The sequence below is a fragment of the Asparagus officinalis genome, chromosome 4 (assembly GCF_001876935.1).
Source record: "Asparagus officinalis chromosome 4, Aspof.V1, whole genome shotgun sequence".
NCBI lineage: Eukaryota > Viridiplantae > Streptophyta > Magnoliopsida > Asparagales > Asparagaceae > Asparagus > Asparagus officinalis.
Window position 1 is genome coordinate 54,574,157 of NC_033797.1, and position 18,450 is coordinate 54,592,606.

An 18,450-nucleotide genomic window follows, 5' to 3' on the forward strand; every position below is an offset into this window, starting at 1 on the left:
TGAATTATTGAAAACCATCTATCTAATATTTTCGAATGATTGGCATACTTTTCCTCAAGGATAGATCAAATGAAAACCCATTAAGAGAAATAAGATGCAACACATGGAAATACTGTAGTTAGACCTTTGGTCTGCATCCACAGGTAGGGGTTGCAAAACACTATCTGTTTCTGTATCCATATCTGTTATGTACGAATTTGGCTCAAGTTGGATATGGTTAGGGATGTGGGTATACGTAGTGAATTATCCATCCAACTGGTTACGGATGCGGATATGTAGTGAAGTATCTGTATCCTTATCCGAATTGTCCGAATATGTTGACCGTATAACTGCAATTGTTTTTATCTTTAGACTAATGCAGTTGAGGTTAATTTTGATGACCAAGAGATCTAATCTTTAGCTTTTTAGATATAACGAACATTATATTAATGAACTCTCTTTTGTCATATGAAACATCCGTTTTGCATCCGCATGTATATCTATAGGAGAAATTTTTAAAACTGACCCTTTTTGAAATTTAATGGGCAAATTCGGCCTCCAAGAAAAATTATTAGCAAAACCAACCATTTTCAGAAGAAAAGGGTTGGTTTTGCAGCGGCGGGGCTTTTACGAAATGCACGGGACTAGCAGTCCCGTGCATTTCGTGTTCAGTAAACAAAGTGCACGGGACTACTAGTCCTGTGCAGTTCGTCCTCAGAGCAGGCGACAAGGTCGGGCGGCTCAACGGGTCGGCGGGCAGGGGCAGCGGCTAGGCAGGGGCAAGCAGGGTAGGGCGAGGCAAGGTTCGGGGTGTTTTTTTTTTTTGGGGTGGGGGGGGGGGAGGGCTTCCGTCACGAGAGCAGTGTCGGCGGGGTCAGCGTGACAGGGTTCGGCGCAACAGGGTCGGCGGGGTCGCAGGGTCGGCGGCTCGACGGGGTCGCGAGCAGGGGCAGCGGGGTAGGCGAGGGCAGCGGGCTAGGGTGTTTTTTTGCGGGGGTGGTCACGAGAGCAAATGAATTTTGGGGGTGGGTCACGGGGTTAAGCGAACTGCACGGGACTACTAGTCCCGTGCAACTCGCCAAAAAGGGTCGGTTGAAAAACCGACCCTTTTCAGTCGGTTTTGCTTTTTTTTCTGGGGGTCGAATTTGCCCAATAAATTTGAAAAAAAAGTCTCTTTCAAAAATTTGTCCATATCTATATCCATATCCATATCTGATTTTAGCGTATACGGATATGAGTTTTTCTTAGAAAGACATATTTGTATTCATATTCTTATCAGTGATTGGTAAACGGTTACGGATATGATAAGTATCATATCCTAGCCGTAGACCAATTAAATCAATCCAAGGAAACAATGTTAATTTGAAAATCATCTCAATTACAAAAAATAAATTAAAAGCAATTAGATATCCATATCCGTAATTGCCAACATCATGAATCTGCAATCAGCTGTTGGGTCTCCCACATACGTACTGGTGTTTGTACCTCAGAATACAGAGGAAGTGGTTGTATTTGTATTAGGATCATTTGACAAATTTAGCTGGACAATCGTAATATACAGTGATATGAATTGTACCAAGCATAATTGTAAATGACAGTGAGAACTAAATTTCAAAACTGGATATATTTGGCTTCACTTAGAATCAAAGTTCTGCCTACATTAGCTGTAATACTACAACAGTTGCTTAAGTCATTTCTTTTCCAGGAAATAGGCTGCCTGGTTATTTTATAATGAACATGATACCTCTGAGTTATGATATCTTTCAGTGTTTCACTTCATCAAAGCTGAGAAATTACTTATGGGCATACCCCCTTGGGAAAAAAAAATCAGTGTTTATATCCAGAATCTTATGTATCTATTACGCTATTCTGTGTTCTCAATGAATACTCTTTTATAAGCTTGGAAAATGCTGACTCTTCCTTCTCCAGAAGTTTGGCTGGTGTATCGTATTCAATAATCCTTCCTGCTCCAGCAAATAAGCACAAACGGTTAGATTTTAAACGTAATTTCATATTGTTGTTTATCTCATAATGTTGTAAAGTTCATACCATCACTAAGAACCAATATGAGATCACTGTCTATAACTGTGTGAATTCTATGAGCTATGGTGACTACTGTGCAATCAGCAAACTCCTGACGGATTGTTTCTTGTATAATTCCATCAGTAGCGGAATCAATAGAGGCCGTTGCCTCGTCTAGCACAAGAATGCTGCTCCTTTTCAGTAGGGCTCTTCCAAGACAAAATAGTTGTCTCTGCCCGACGCTCCAGTTTTCTCCATTTTCAACAACTGTAATATCAGGAGATGGTTATATTATTATATGCTATGATTAAAAATAGATTTAGATATTGTTGATGTTTGTGTTATTATCACCTGTTGAATCCAATTTCTTCTCATTCTGCCGTATTAATTCCCCAAGCTGACACTTATTGAGAACCTAGATCATCAGAGAGAGTTTATTGGGATATTTCAATATAAATAAGCACAAATATCCCCTCCCTCTCTCTTTCTCTGAAAAGATAACTAAATACACAAACATAATAGAGTGTATCATAACAGAGAATTATATTTGGTACATTCAGGAAGCGCTTTGAGGAACAGTATTTGTGTTCATTTAGCTGTAAGGGCAGCTTGTTTTCTAGGGTTTCACCAGATAATCCTTGCTCCTGAACTAATCGTTCCTGTCAACAACAGACCTCGTCCTCTTATTCTCTGTTTGGTCAATGTACCAGATATGAATTTCTTGATATCAAGGTTTTAAATGTTGGTTATCAGGGATTTATCGGACAGTCAAAATCCTTATCAAACAGTGGAAATCGGGAATATATTGGGGATAAGTAGTATTTATCGGAGTAATATACTAGCAAATAATAAACAAACATAAGCTTAAAAAAATATATTATCGGAGTAATATACTAGCAAATAATAAACAAACATAAGCTTAAAAAAATATAATGTTAGTCAAAATGGAATAATAAACAAGCAAATAATACTAATAAACAAACATAAGCTTAAAAAAATATAATGTTAGTCAAAATGGAATAATAAACAAGCAAATAATACGATAACGTCAAGAATGAAGAACCATCTATGCATCTACATAATTATTGTTTAATCATGAGATTCATAAACTAACTTACTAAGTTGATATTTAGTAGATATGAGCCATTATCAATATCCATAAACAAACGTAAGCTAATCACCAATCAAAGTTTCAAAAACAACAAATAGTTCATAATTTGTAAACATTCAAAGAGCAAATCCAAAATAAAGTAAAAGCTCACAAATTCTACTTATCAGCCGATAGAGCCGATATTTAGAGCCTACTTATCATCCGATAAGTGCCTTTATCACCGATAACTCGCCGATAAACCTTAAAAAACGATAACCGATTAAAAATCCTACTTATCCTAGCGGAAAGATCTCAAATCCGATAACTCGGCGATAATATTGGATTATCGGCCGATATTTAAAACCATGCTTGATATGTATTTTGGCTATAATTAGGTATACCTATCAGGAGTACGTGTGATATCATTATTTTCCTTTCACATCCTAAGAACTCTGTCACATACCCTATTTTCCTTTACTCTAGTAAATATTTTTTAGTGTTACTATGTAAGTACCATAACTAGTACATAGATCTGAGTTCTTTTTTACCTTTAAGTTGCAAACTTAGTAATAATAAGATTCAAGTCTGTATGCCTATATATGATAACAAAACCATAAATAGTTACCAATTTACCTCCCATATTCTGTTGTCAGTGTATTGCTTCAGAGGGTCAAGGTTTCCTCTCACTGTACCATCAAACATTGTCGGATCTTGTGGGATGATGCTGAGCCTAGATCGCAAGTCATGAAGTCCAATTTTGCAGATATCCACATCATCAATTACAATTGTACCATCTCTTGGTTCAACTATTCGGAAAAGAGCCTGTATCAGAGTTGATTTCCCACTACCAGTGCGCCCTACAACGCCAACCTTTTTCTTTCCAGGTATCGTACATGTGATGTTCTTTAAGACCGATGGGAGGTGTTCAGCGTATCGAACCTGTAAGACAGAAAAGTATTTCAAATATATAAAATTTTTAGTTTCATATATTTTTAAGTTTACACCCTGCAGCTAGTTTTAAATTATATACCTCAATAAGAGATCTAATCAACTTGCTACATGAATCTGTTTGTCAAACCAGTTGAACTATATTTAATCTCTGGGGCATGTACATGTTATATAATAGATTAAGTCTATCATGATCTATGTTGCATGGGGACGGGTAGTGGTATGGATGCGGGTACGAGACATGGAGAATTTGTAAAAGGTAGGATACGGGGAGACAACTATATAAATATTAATATACGCATATACATATTATTTATTAGAATTAATAATTTATATTAGATTAATACTGTTTTCATTCATGTGTTATGAGAAGTAAAATCCCTATAACATTTCTATGTTTCTTTTATTATGTGGATTATAAATTGGAAAAATTCCTAGTTTTGAACTAGACATCCTAACGACCCCTTTAAAATCATAGTTCGGAACCTGACTTATGTCCTACGAGTTTCAAGAAGGGGATGTGTTAAGTGTAGGATATATGTTCAGAAAATGTATAACAAGTGTTTTAAATTAAATTATGTATTGTGTAATTGGTAGATGCGCAAATAAATGTATGCATAAATGCAAGGAACGTCCACGGAGTTTGGGTACGGGTATGGGTACATGTTGCGTACAGGTACGGTACTCAAATAAAAGTACCTAGGTAACATAGATCATGATGGTAATTGGGATAACATATTATATCTAAATCCTAGGAGGCTGCAGGTAACTTGTTTTAAGGGGGTGCTACATCTAATAAGAGCCGGTAAAATTTGTTTCTATACCTGTAAATTCTCGAAGCATATTGTTCCTGTTTCTGGCCACTCATTTGGGAGCCTGCATTCTTCAATCACTAAAGGAGCTTCACTTTTGATTCTTGAGTATTGTTTTATTCTTTCAACAGAGATCATTTTATTTTCTGCATTACAAATATTCCAAATGATTGAGGCTAGCTGTGAATTGAGACTTAATCCATATGTTACAGCCAATCCTGCAATGCCTGTAATCATGGAGTATACGGTAAGATCCTGTGAGTATTATTATGAGAAATGGAGTTTAGAGAAGCTTAATTTGGCTTTAAGAGTGGTTACAACTGAAGTCTTACTTGGATTGATAAATCCTTCAGGAAGGCTAACAAGCAAAATCAATGAGAATGCAAACACAAAATTTGATAACACGTTAAGCCTGAAAGAAAGCCATTCCATCGCTGAAATATTGTGGAACCACGGCCTTGAATGATTGTCAATAAGAATGAGGTTTGCTTTAGTGAAGCGTCCTTCCTGTCCAAAGGCTCTGATAGTTGCAGCTCCAGAAAGAGATTCTGCAAAATGATGAAGGATCGGAGCCCTTTGAATTCCTGATAAGCGAGCAAGTTCTCTAGCAGTTGGTATGTAGTATTGCTGCAGCGGATATTGTCAAATTTAAGGATAGAGTGTGAGGACTCATTTATGTAGAAAGAAAACTAATTTGCAATGTGAATTATGACACTTCTTGAAGCTTGGCTTGGCCTCTTGAATGCAGGCGAGCTTGACTTGTGCTGGCAAGTCAAGCCAAAAGGCAAGCTTTTGCTTGCTTTGAGCACGCAAGCGAACTCAAACAAGTGAGGCTTGAGCTCTCTTGTGTAAAGGTAATTTTTATTGCCTACAGTTATTTGATGTTATCAATTAGTCAAAAAGGGTTATACTTCTTAATTTTAGGAGGAAAAAATAATGTTTGTGAGAAATCTATATGTGAATTGTAGTTAGCATTATGCATGTCAGCATTATGCATTTGGCTTGCTTCACTTGTGAAGTGCTGGCGTGTGAAGCCCAATATTTGTATTTTTTATTAAATGAAAAATGCAATTTTGATATTTGTGCCTTTTATTTTGCTCTATCCAAATAAATCTCCTCAACAGATCGCTACCTTTTGTTCCCCATCATTTAGTATCATAACCAAGGAGATCCACCATTGTGGCTTTGATGTTGGGAATGCAGCATGCAAAGTCCATTGATGATGTCCAATTTTAAACTAGAGGTTGTGTTTCTTCTACCTCTGGAAATTTGATGCAGGACAAATTAAAGATTGGATTTTAGTTATGATTTTTTTTTCCTTTTAGTTGAGATCTTTAGCTAGGATTGAGTTTGTTGTTTAGTTAGGGTTGAATTTGTTATTTTATTAGGATGTGTTAATTGATGTTATCAATTAGTTAGGATTAGAGTTTTTTGGCCATTTTATGCTCGCCATGCTTGTTCTATGCTCAACAGAAATAGTCGGAACAAGACTTCACATTTATTTATAATTTTCATGTTTAGGACCGCAAAATATAAAACATATATGCTTTTTATAATTCTAAACATACGATGTAGGAAAAGTCTTAATGCCCACCCATTCTTTTAGGATCTTTTCCCCCCCTGAAGCTCGTCAGCTTGTTGAAATGGTCAGCAACATGGATTTTGGGAAGAATTTTAAATTAGTGGAAAGCTTTTACTTAGCACACAACTTCATGTTTTTTCATAAGAACTTAGATTTGTGTTTAAAGATGCTAGAGGGTGCAAAGTTGAAAGGTAACTCTTACTTGATACCATATGCAGATTGCTGTGACAGGTACAAAGAGAGCAAAAACTGGCCATGCAACCTGTGACATAACCCCAATGGTCCCCAGAATTTGTATTATTGAAAATGCACACCAACCTAATCTTCCTGCTATCTCCAAGTCTAGCACGCTCTGGTCGGTCGAAGCCTGATCAGATGTTAAATATATGGTTAGCCTTACAGACTCTATACAGTATTTTAAGCACTAAAGTATGTTGCATATTATTTAATTGAAGTACGAAGTACAAACCCTGTTTAAGATTCGTCCTGTTGGTGTCGAGTCAAAGAAGGACATCGGCGCACGCATGATGCAATGTAGCATGTCATTGAAAAACTTCTGTGATGTTAGAAGGCCGGCTATTGCTAGTAACATTGCTCGGACCAAAACACATAGTGCACTTCCTACTGAAAGAAGTATATATACTAAGAAAAGCAAACTCATTCCTACTGTTGGTTTTGATGCAGACGTTGTAGGAGAAGCCCACGCCATCCAATAGTTGCTTCCTACTTGCAACATTTGGAAGAGGGATTGTGCTGTGATTATAACTGGGACTAAAGCACCACGTCGAATTGCAGTGAGGTATGTCCAATAAACTTCTTTGGCTGTGATTATAACTGGGACTAAAGCACCACGTCGAATTGCAGTGAGGTATGTCCAATAAACTTCTTTGCCAATGCTTCCTTTTTCTCGCTCCTCATCTTGTGTCAACCTTCCCCTGTCAGCAATATCTTCAGGGAGACTTTGCTGAGATTCTTGCTTTTCGATGCTTTGGAATTGCGTATTTTCTGTATTTTCTTCATCATTTGGTACATCATTGCTCGATGATTTTGTTGGCCTTCTATCATCTGCTTGTGATGCTCTACTGGAATTTTCTGCATTAAAGATTGATTCAAGAGCTTGACTGTGAGCTCCGACTAACACCTCAAATCCTATGTTTTGGCTTAGAAGCTCATCAAACTTTCCAGCCTGTGCTATCCTTCCATTCTGCATCACCTGTTGATACCATCACAGTCTACTGTCAATTGATATCCAGCATGCACCATGAATTGCGTTATTGATGATACAATTGAATCTTGTGTGTCTATCATAATGCTATAGCCTATAATATGAAAGCATCATTATAGTTTACTTAATTTCATTTTATTCATAAAGGAAGAATCACAGTTTTAATGTTATAAGTTTTTGATATATGAAATGATAACAAATGGAACATTTTCATTTACCAGGATAAGGTCTGCTGCTGGAAGAAACTCAACTTGGTGAGTGACATAAAGTATAGTCTTGTCTTTAAGAATCCCCATTAGGCAATCCTGCATAAGAAGAATTGGCCATTTCATTTAGTGGGATAATACCTTATTACTTATTTCAGAAAACGCATGCACACACAAAACCAGCATACACAAAGAGGCTTGCTCTTTTCGATCATGTAAGCATTCAGAAAACGCATGCACACACAAAACCAGCATACACAAAGAGGCTTGCTCTTTTCGATCATGTAAGCATATCGGTAAGGTCAATAACATTAGCTGATAGATATTTTCCAATAGATGACAAGAACACTGCTTACATACATTGCTGTTTATACATGAAATTAGTAACGAAGTCTTAGTAAGATTACCTTGAAAAGTTGGCTGCCAGTATGAGCATCCACAGCACTGAAGGGGTCATCAAGAAGTAGTAAGATTACCTTGAAAAGTTGGCTGCCAGTATGAGCATCCACAGCACTGAAGGGGTCATCAAGAAGGTATATATCAGCATCCTGGTACACTGCTCTAGCTATCTGAATCCGTTGCTTCTGCCCGCCACTCATATTAATTCCCCTTTCTCCAATCTCAGTTAGGTCTCCACTGGCAAAAAGCTCAAAATCCTTGACCAAAGCACACCCTTGAACTGTTTTCTCATACTTTTCGCTATCGTATGGATTTCCAAACAGAATATTTTCTTGAATATTCCCCGTTAGTATCCATGGGGTTTGAGGAACATATGCTTTGCTGCCACTGACTTTTACTGTACCTCCCAGCTTTGGGATTTCTCCGAGCACCGAAGATAACAGACTAGATTTTCCTGAACCGACACTCCCACAAATAGCGACCTTCATTCCCCTTTTCACAGTAAACTGTACATCTGAAAGTGTTGGAGATTTCATATCTGCATCCCAACTGAAAATGCCCCTATCAATCTCAATGTCAAACTCTGTTTCATTTCTAGGAATTACTTCAACTGCATCAGATTTTATTTCTTCCTCCTGTAAGTACAATGCTATCCTGTCAGCTGAAACTTTTGCCTGTGCAAGCGCTGAAAGCAAATCAGGAAGGCTGAAGATTGGGTCTTGAAGCATTCGAAAAGTAGCCAATGCAGATAAAACTCTACCTGCTGTTAGAGGGATTCCCATCAATATGCATGCACCGAAAGTCACAACTGATATAAAAGTGGGAGCTCCCCAGAAAATGAAAGCTGAAAGTGCTTGTAATCTAAGCGATTTCCACAACCAGCCATACTCAATGTGCCGCAGAGCTTCCAATTTGTGCAGGTATTGGGTATCCCATGCTTGAAGTTTCAATATCTTCATGCTTTTGAGAACCTCTGATGTTGCTTTCATGCGACCATCTTTTGCTTCCATGATCTTGGACTGAAATCTTTTTTGGATTCTTGTTAGAGGAATATTGCATGACATGATCAAGAATGTAGCTGCTAATCCAGCAAAAGCCCCAAGGCCGAGATTCTTATGAAGAACATATATCGCGAGGGAAACTTGAACGGGCAACATCCAAACTATGTTTGCATACCACATAACATCTGTGATTCTCTGAATATCTACGCTCATGTAGTTGATAATTTCTCCGCTAGTATGGGTCTGACGAGAATGGTTTGATAGGCGAATGCCCTTTCTGTATATATGGGATATCAGAGCTGCTCTTAAGCGAAGACCAAGTTGCCTAGCTCCAAAAATCCACTGCCTCTGAGTCAATGTCTCCACAAATTTTGCACTTAGAAATGCTAATGCGAGAAAGTATCCAGTTTTCAGTCCACTATCCCTGCTTCCAGCTAGAAACTTTACAAAACTGTTGATTAGTGATGGCCCGACATAGGAAGCACTTGCGGTTACTACTGCAAAACATGCATTGATTGCTGCCTTTTTCCTGATAAATATGAAGATTGTTCTGTATATAGGTGAGTTTTGCAAGCCGTACTTTTCCTTCACACTTGTAAGGTAGTTGTCAAATGAGTGTGATGTAAACTGAGCACAGTCCTTGATATCGACATCTGGGATCTCAGTTTGATCGAGAGGTTTTTGTTTTCCGAGAACAAAAAGTGGGTTAAGCCAAGCGAAGGTGACAAGTTGTGGGAGGCTCGCTTTTCCATATGGTGATTTCCTTTCTCTTTCTGATGGTTTCTCAGTTGAAGGCTGCAGTAGAGGTTCTGTGACAGTATCACTACTCTTGGTGAAGCTGATACCTGTCTTTCCCCTAATAGAGACCAAAAATAGGCTTGCACATGTGAGGAGGCCAAGAAGATCTATGCATTCATCCACTCCTATCAATTCATCGTGTTGAATTGCTGAGTGTATTCTAAAGGTTATGCAGATTACTGATTGAAAGAAGCTACTTATCCACCATAGTCTTATAATGCGGGGGAGTTTTACTAATGTTGCTTTCTGGAAACTGACAACAGTAGCGATCATGACTATACATGATACCACTTGAGTTATTTCAGCCGCAACAAGAAGCATGTAACTGCAATGGCTTGTGTGGTTATGTAAAAGCAAGAGTATAAGTTCAGCTAAGTGGATTGCTAGTAGAATCGAGCAACACCATTTGCTGACTTGGTATGAGATCCCCGAGCGTACATCACCATTTATGTATTTTGTTGTCAAGGATTGTTTTCTCACTTCATCAGAGGACTTATGTCTCCTTTTACATGATATTTTGCATATCTTCAGCAAGAAAATAACTGAATAGCTTCCAAGGAATAAAAGATTGAGAAACACAAAAAGGCTGTTCCAGAAACAAGGTGAGCTTATGTTTGAACTTCCTTGCCAGTGTTGAAGCAAAAGAGTTTCTGAAACGAGATGAACAAAGAATGTCAATTCATGGAGGTCAAATCTAGTAAGAAAACATTATACCTCTTTATCTTTGTAGTATGCATGATAGAAGATAAAATTACATGGGAAATCTTCACTGCACATCAGATTATATTGATTTGTGCAAGTTCCATATATATTAAGTGAAAACAAGCAGGTAGCCTAGTTGTGAATAAATTATCAATTTTGATATAACTTGTTAATTTATACTACAGATGTGTTCATCCTCCTAATCTTTTGGTGTCTTTCAGTTTTCACATATGATTTTAGGTAACACATCAAGCATACGCATTTAAAAGTTTGTGTGGACTTTCCTTTGTGTTAAATACCAACATTTCTTTCATATGTTCATTCTCTGTATTCTGTAAGCAATATTAGGCATTGAATATATTCTCTTGAAATGCCGTTGAGTTCTTTCTACCCTCCACATATCATTATTTAACTGAAAAAATATGATGATAGATTCCATAAAAAGCCTCATAGATCATAGTAACATATGAACATAATTTAACATGTGTGGTATAGTAGCCAACTTCATCATATGTGCATGTGTCTCTGCTATATTTGTGAGATTTTCACAAGAGATTGTATAAGGACTGTAAATTATACTCAATCTACTTTCATACATGTGCCACTTATATGACTTATATCATGGAGCTTTGAGCTTGTTTTGTGAAGTTTTATTTGGTTAATTTGCCTTTGTACCTATTAATTAGAAATGGTCATCTCCTTAATTTTGGAAAATGTTAGTTGTTGCAGCCTATCTTTTATTGGCTGGCACAAACTGTGCACGATGTGACATCTACTTGGATGTTCTTGGGCATGGGAGCTACCTGTGGAAGTCAAGATACAATGCTTGTTATCTTGAGATTGTTTATTGAATGTGGAAACTGTATCAACATCTCCTTGGATGCCTGTTTATTGAAATCCCACTACATCTAAGCTGTGTTGATTTTAATGCTAATGACTTGCATAGTCATTTAAAGGTTGATGTGCTAATTAATGGCTTGAGATGTTGGGACCTTGCAGTGACAACTCAACCTCCGTGGATGGCAAACCCTTGCAACAAATTTCCGTTAAAGATGTTTACGCCGTTGCAGTTTGAATCGGTGTTTGCTATGCTACAATTATCCACAATTTTGTTTAAAATTAGGTGCGCACTCAAAGTTTCAGCTAGAGCCCGAGACGTGAATTTGGAAGGTTGGGCACAAAGGAAAGGAAACCAAATGTTTTCTAGCTAGCAGAAGGATCAATGTTGCCGCTGATTACTTGCTTGAGATGTAGCATGGTGGGATGCAGACTTGACTCGTTTACCTACCACTCGTGCAAATTCTAAAGATGTTTAGAATTTGCTTTTGGACATTTAAAGATGAGTGGAATATTCCGTTGAGTTCAGAAGGATTGTGGACACTAACAAATATTTTATTATTTCCTTTGTAGTACAACACTCAATACTCTCTCTTTTACAAACTCTCTCTATTATGAACTACTACACTACTATAATGTATTACAAATACACTGTACTACTCTTTCACTCTCACTTACTTTATTTCTCACTATTTTTTTATTTGCTTACTATTGGGATGGCTATCTCACTGAAGCCTTGAGGGCCTTTTATAGGCCTTATGAAATGATAGGTGTATACTATAGGAGGTAGGTGGCTAAGGTGTTGGTTGGTGGGTTATGTGACTATAGTATAGGTTGGTGGGTCGGTGTTGAATTCAATACTCCCCCCAGCACCGACTTCTCTATACATGAGTCCAAAAACACTTCGAAATTCTACGAACTTTGGAGAACTCAGTGCCTTGGTGAATATATCAGCTACTTGTTTATTCGTCCAGATCGACTTCATTATGATATCCTCCTAAAGAACTTTCTCTCGTAGAAAGTGATGATGTACTTCGATATGCTTCGTCCTAACATGAAAAACTGGATTCTCTGCCAATTGTATTGTAGACTGATTATCACAATGCAAAGCTACTGAGTAGTTTGTGAACTGATGCAGATCATTCATTAACTAAAAAAGCTACGTGCTTTCTTGAGCTGCCATTACTGCTGATCTATACTTCACCTCTATAGTTGACAGTGACACCATTGACTGTCTTTTGCTATGCCAAGATATAGCCAAAAAACCGAGACTAAAGATGTATCCGAGTGTCATGATCTCCAGCATCGTTAGCATCACAATAGCCGTAGACCTCATATTCTCCTCCTTTCTTATACATGAGACCATAGGTAACTGTACGTTTGACGTACCTTGGGATCTCTCGGATTGCTTCTAAGCAAGGCTTCTTTGGCTTCTGCATGTATCGGCTCATCACACCAACCGCAAATGAAATATCTAGTCTTGTCATTGTTAGATAGATCAAGCTCCTAACTAGTCGTCGATACATAATTGGATCTTCCAAATATATTCCTTTATATGCACATTGCCTCAAGTTTGTCTCTATCGACGTTGAGATTGACTTGCAGTTAAACATTCCGTACTTGAGCAACATGTCATTCGCATACTTTTCTTGGCAAATGAACAATCTATCCTTCCTTCGGTTGACCTCCAATTCGAGAAAATGTTTGAGCTCACCAAGCTTCGTCATTTGAAACCTGATCGAGAGATTTTTCCTTGTTATTTGGATTTCCGCTTTATCGTCTCTAGTGATGATTAAGTCATTCACATAGACCAACACGATTGCTAGCTTAATGTCAGTCTTCCTAACAAATAAACTAGAATCTACAGGAGTAAGGGAGTAGCCACTTTGAATTAAAAACTCACCAATCTTGCCGTACCAAGCTCTTGGAGCTTGCTTTAGTCCGTAAAGAGCTTTCTTTAGTTTGAAAACATAGCCTTTCTTCTCATTGCTCTCAAATCCCACGAGTTGTTCCACATAAATCTCTTGATCCATCTAACCGTGTAAAAATACGTTCTTCACGTCCATCTGCCAAAACCTTCAAGTCTTGCTAGCTGTTAGAGCTAGAAGAACTCGAACAGTTGTTATCTTGATAAATGTACTGAATGTCTCATCATAATCTAGTCCAAACTATTGAGAATCCTAGAGCCACCAATCACGCTTTGTATCTCTCAATTGACCCATCTGGTCGAGTCTTGTCCTTATAAACCCATTTGCAAGAAATAGTTTGACATCCTTGGGCTTCAGCACCATTTTCCAAGTTTGGTTCTGCCGTAGGGATTGAATTTCTTCTTTCGTTTTGTCTCCATTCAGCAGTTTCGTATGCTTTCTCGAAGCTAGATGACTCCTTCACATCTTCAATAATAGTAGCATTAGCATACTTAGGATTTGACTTCCTTGGTCTAGTTGATCTTTAAAGTTGTTCTACTGGTTCTTCTTCAATATCTTCTATCTGGTTAAGGTGTACTTCTTCTGATGTTATCTGATAAACACCGATCTTCCATTGATCATCCTCCTTTAGGGATGTTGAAAAAACTTTGTTCTGTCTTCCGTGATTGGTGTAATTCTTTTTCTTGACGTTGCTTTCCCAACTTCTCTTGTAGCCGATCCTACAGATTTTTAGAATCTGGAAGCTCATCTTCTTGTGGAACCCACCAAGATGAGGCTTCATCAAACACAAAATTTTTTGATGTGTAGCACCGTCCAGTTGTGAGATCACAATATCTCCATCCTTTTCTTTCACTGTCATGCCATATAAAAATACACCTTACGGCTTTTTTGTTGAACTTACTGCGTAAGTGATCAGGCACAAAGATATAACACACACAACCAAAAACTCTAAAATCAATTATTGTTGGCTTGATATTCCACAGCTTTGAATTTGTGACATGAACTCTAATTTTGGTTGTGGTAGGTGATTGATCACGTGCGCCGCAACTTTCATACACTCCGCCCAAAGACATCATGGCATGTTCTTAGCATGAAGCATGCTTCTACAAGTTTCAGCGAGATGACGATTCTTCTTTTCTACAGCGTCATTCTGCTGCGGGGCATTTAGACACGTTAGCTATCGCCAAATCTTGTGCTACTTCAGGTAATCATAAAACTCCTTTGATGTGTACTCTCTCCCATTGTCTATGCATAGATAACGAATCTTCTTGCCAAGTTCTCCTTCGACTTCTTCTCTAAATTGCTTGAATTTGGAGAGTGTTTCATACTTTTCCTTCATAAAGTAAACCTAGACATACCTTGAGTGGTTATCAATGAAAATGATCACGTACCGCATCCCACCGATTGATTCTTGCTTCACTCGACCGAATTCATCTGAATGTACAAGCTCTAAAGGTTCATCGGCTCTAAACTGTGACTCTTGGCACGGTAATTGATATGTCTTACCGTACTGACAACCTCCGCGTACGGTCCCTCCTCGAATCTCCATGTATGAAAGACCCTTCAGCATTAACTTTTGTATCATGATCTTGAGCTTGTAATAGCTCACATGGCCAAGCTGAGAATGTCACAAATCAACCATTCCATTCTTCCGGGTTTAATCTATATATGTCAATTCCGCTGACATCACATAGATAGATTTTACCTTCCGTCCCTCCATAACAAGGACTCTTGAGGGCTTCAAGTTGCTGTAGACTTTGACATCTTATGGTCTGAATACTACATGATTCTCGAAAGCCGTCAGCTGAGACACTGATATGAGATTTTTCTGCATACCTGGGACATGCTACACATCTTGTAGCTAGATTTGATCTGAATTGAAGCGTGGCATGAACGTGGTCTTCCCAATACGAGCGATAGGCAATCTTGAATTATTAGCTATCACGACTCTCGGCCGTCTCTATACTCCTTCATGTTGACAAGTTTCCCATTGTCTCCCGTCATGTGGTTGGAACAATAAGAATTGATGATCTAATCTTTAATATAGCTAATTTCTTTTCGATCTGAAACCGTTGTAAGTGAGGACTTATATTCGAGGTTAGTGCCATATCAACAATCTCATCTTCGCCGACTTATTGAATTCAACACCAACATACCAACCAACACTATAGTCACATAACCCGCCAACCAACACCGTAGCCACCTACCTCCTATAGTGTACATCTACCACTTCACAAGGCCTATAAAAGACCCTCATGGCTTCAGTGTGATAGTCATCCCAATAGTAAGCAAATAAAAAACAATGAGAAATAAAGTGAGGGAGAGTGAAAGAATAGTGTAGTGTGTTTTTAATACATTATATTAGTGCAATAGTTCATAATAGAGAGAGTATTGAGTGTTGCACTACTAAAAAAATAATATAATATTTTTAGCGTCCGCCACCGTTCTAAGCTCACCAAGTGATATCAGAGTCATTCTCGTAAATCAACATATTCTTCGTGGACAAACCTAGAAAATCTTTATCTAAAATAGGCTCGACAAAGAGGGTGTTCGGAAAGGCTTATTTTTTTAAGCTTTTAATTTATGCTAGCTTTTAGTGGCTTTTGGCTTTTTCGATAAAAATGCTATAAAAATTGCTCGAGTAGAATAATAATTTGTTTGGTCAAACCTAGCTTTTTTAAATGAGCTTATAAGTTAGTATTTTAAAAGCTGTGGTATACCAGCTTTTTAAAATGGGACTTATAAGGTAACTTATTAGGTATTTTACCAAACATTAGAAATGAAAAAGGTAGCTTAAAAGCTAGTTTGACAAAAAAAAACAAGCATCCCCAAACACCAACCCTCGAAGTTGTGCTGCAATTTGCTCTTGGTTGTTAATGGAAGGACAAAAAAGAAAACGCGTCTAATGGTGGTTCTGTAGAGCTATGCCCCTTGAAATAGATAAATTATCTACATAGCTACGCCCTTGAAATACAGAAGTTCGGAGGACAATTGCAATTATCTACATAGCTATCCCCGCTGTAATAGAGAAATTCGAAGGGCAGTAATCAAGCGCTTCGAAAATATCATGATGGTCTCATCACGATGGCATCTGTATAATGTATCGCAGGAAATCCACCAAGACTGTTATGTGGGCTGGCGGTGGATTGAATTTGAAAATCATTTTCAAGGTGCACTTCGATGGATTCAAGCGTGCTATCCACAGGAGGATGTCAGTATTTTACTAGGAACCACGAAGGTAAAACTAGTTCAGGCTGCGTAACTGGTTGCAGCTTGATTTGGGTATACACAACTGAAACTTAAACTTCATAACCTTTTGTTTGAAGGAGTCTGTCATATGTCACTACTCTGAGACCGTAGACATATGCCTTGCTGTCTGCAAGGGTTTGAAGTCACTCATACTCATATATGGAGAGAAAATAATCGACGCGTCACTCGTGGACTTTTTGGTCAATGATGGCAAATAATGGATGTGAGTGTTGTGTTTAACCAGTTAATGAGTTCAAATGGCTATTTAGTGACTCATCACGTTTCGAGCATAATTTCGTTTTACAAGGGTATATTAGCTTAAGGAATTTACAAAAGCTTATTCCTTTCTCACAAGCACCATCAAGATTTTTATTCAGTCTCTTCTTTAGATCTTTGGCGCTGTAATTTTTGAAGAGACTTTCATGCTATCAAGACATTAAGGATCCAAAATCTTCCTTCACATGAAAATTCATCCAGTTCATATATAAACAAAAAGATACAACAAATCACAACATTTTACGAAGTTGAAGACACTATGAGAGCAGAGGAGAACATAAGTGCTCAGGTTTGACTGCAAAGTTTCATTCAAACCTGTCGGCATCCAATATGATTATGACAGAGCACAAGCAAATAACACTTGTTTCGTTATGCACATAATTTTGCTTTTTCTTAAGCCAATTTCACTGGATCAACTTGTCTGAAGTGACAAACATTTTTCTATACATGAACTTTGTAGGAAATATAATTGAATAATGCATGTGAAGCACATCCACGTGAAGTCCTACATTTCTTTGAACAAAAAATTCCTGTCACATTTATCTCTAAAAACTTGGCTTGTCATCTATCAATCATACCCACAAAATCTTAGAAAACCCATAATGATTTCCCTACTCCATTGAACTGAAGCTTTCTATGATCAAACATGAAAAAAGTTTTAAGTACCCAGTGCAATCTTCCCTACTCCATTGAACTGAAGCTTTCTATGATCAAACATGAAAAAAGTTTTAAGTACCCAGTGCAATCATTCATGAAATCTCCTAAACAGAAGTTGTATGATCAAACATGAAAAAAGTTTTAAGTACCCAGTGCAATCATTCATGAAATCTCCTAAACAGAAGTTGATAAAGCCAGAACAGAGCATTCATCCCTATCACTAAGAAGATAATGAGTGCAGGAAAATTCTTACTTGATGCATAAAACATGTCTGCAATAAAAATTCTCCTTGTTCCAATCAAGCCAACTAGCTTCTGTTCTTCCTCTCTTTAAGAAGAGAACAGAAGCTCAAGAGATGCAGAGAGAAAGAAAGAAATGCCAACAGTTAATAACCCAAGCAAGGTTTGTCTTATATAGGGTAAAAAACGCATCAAAGTATGGACCAATGCAGGCCCCTCTTGAGGTTGTTTAATCAAGGTATTATGAGGTTTTGACGTTTTTATGAGGAAAAGTATTAAAAAAAGACACAGTGATAGGGGGGTAGGGGTGTCCAAAAAGCCTGCGGCCCTGGCCCAGCCCGGCCTGGGATCGGGCCGGAACCCTGCCCGGGCCCAGGTTTGGACCAGAAACCCTAGCCAAACCCGGGTCCGGGCCCCGGTCGGCGCGAACTCGCCCGGTCCGGATCCGGGCCGGGCGGCCCGGGCCCGGGCAACAATGGTCACAAATTGTGACCGTTGGC

General features: G+C 38.1%; 1 protein-coding gene across 2 annotated transcripts; it reads right to left on the minus strand.

The window, feature by feature from the left end:
- Positions 1,580-18,110, minus strand: LOC109837473 (putative ABC transporter C family member 15). 2 transcript variants are annotated; one of them, XM_020405731.1, is made up of 12 exons: positions 17,965-18,110; positions 8,341-10,712; positions 7,877-7,963; positions 7,306-7,646; positions 6,903-7,236; positions 6,636-6,800; positions 5,184-5,478; positions 4,864-5,078; positions 3,725-4,030; positions 2,353-2,416; positions 2,029-2,268; positions 1,580-1,943 (listed from the first exon to the last, which is right to left on the minus strand). In XM_020405731.1, the coding sequence occupies exons 1-12, from the start codon at positions 17,978-17,980 to the stop codon at positions 1,828-1,830; spliced, it is 4,551 nt and encodes a 1,516-aa protein (XP_020261320.1). In that variant the 5' UTR covers positions 17,981-18,110; the 3' UTR covers positions 1,580-1,827. The 2 variants fall into 2 exon arrangements, with proteins under 2 accessions (XP_020261320.1, XP_020261321.1); XM_020405732.1 differs by lacking the exons at positions 4,864-5,078; positions 5,184-5,478.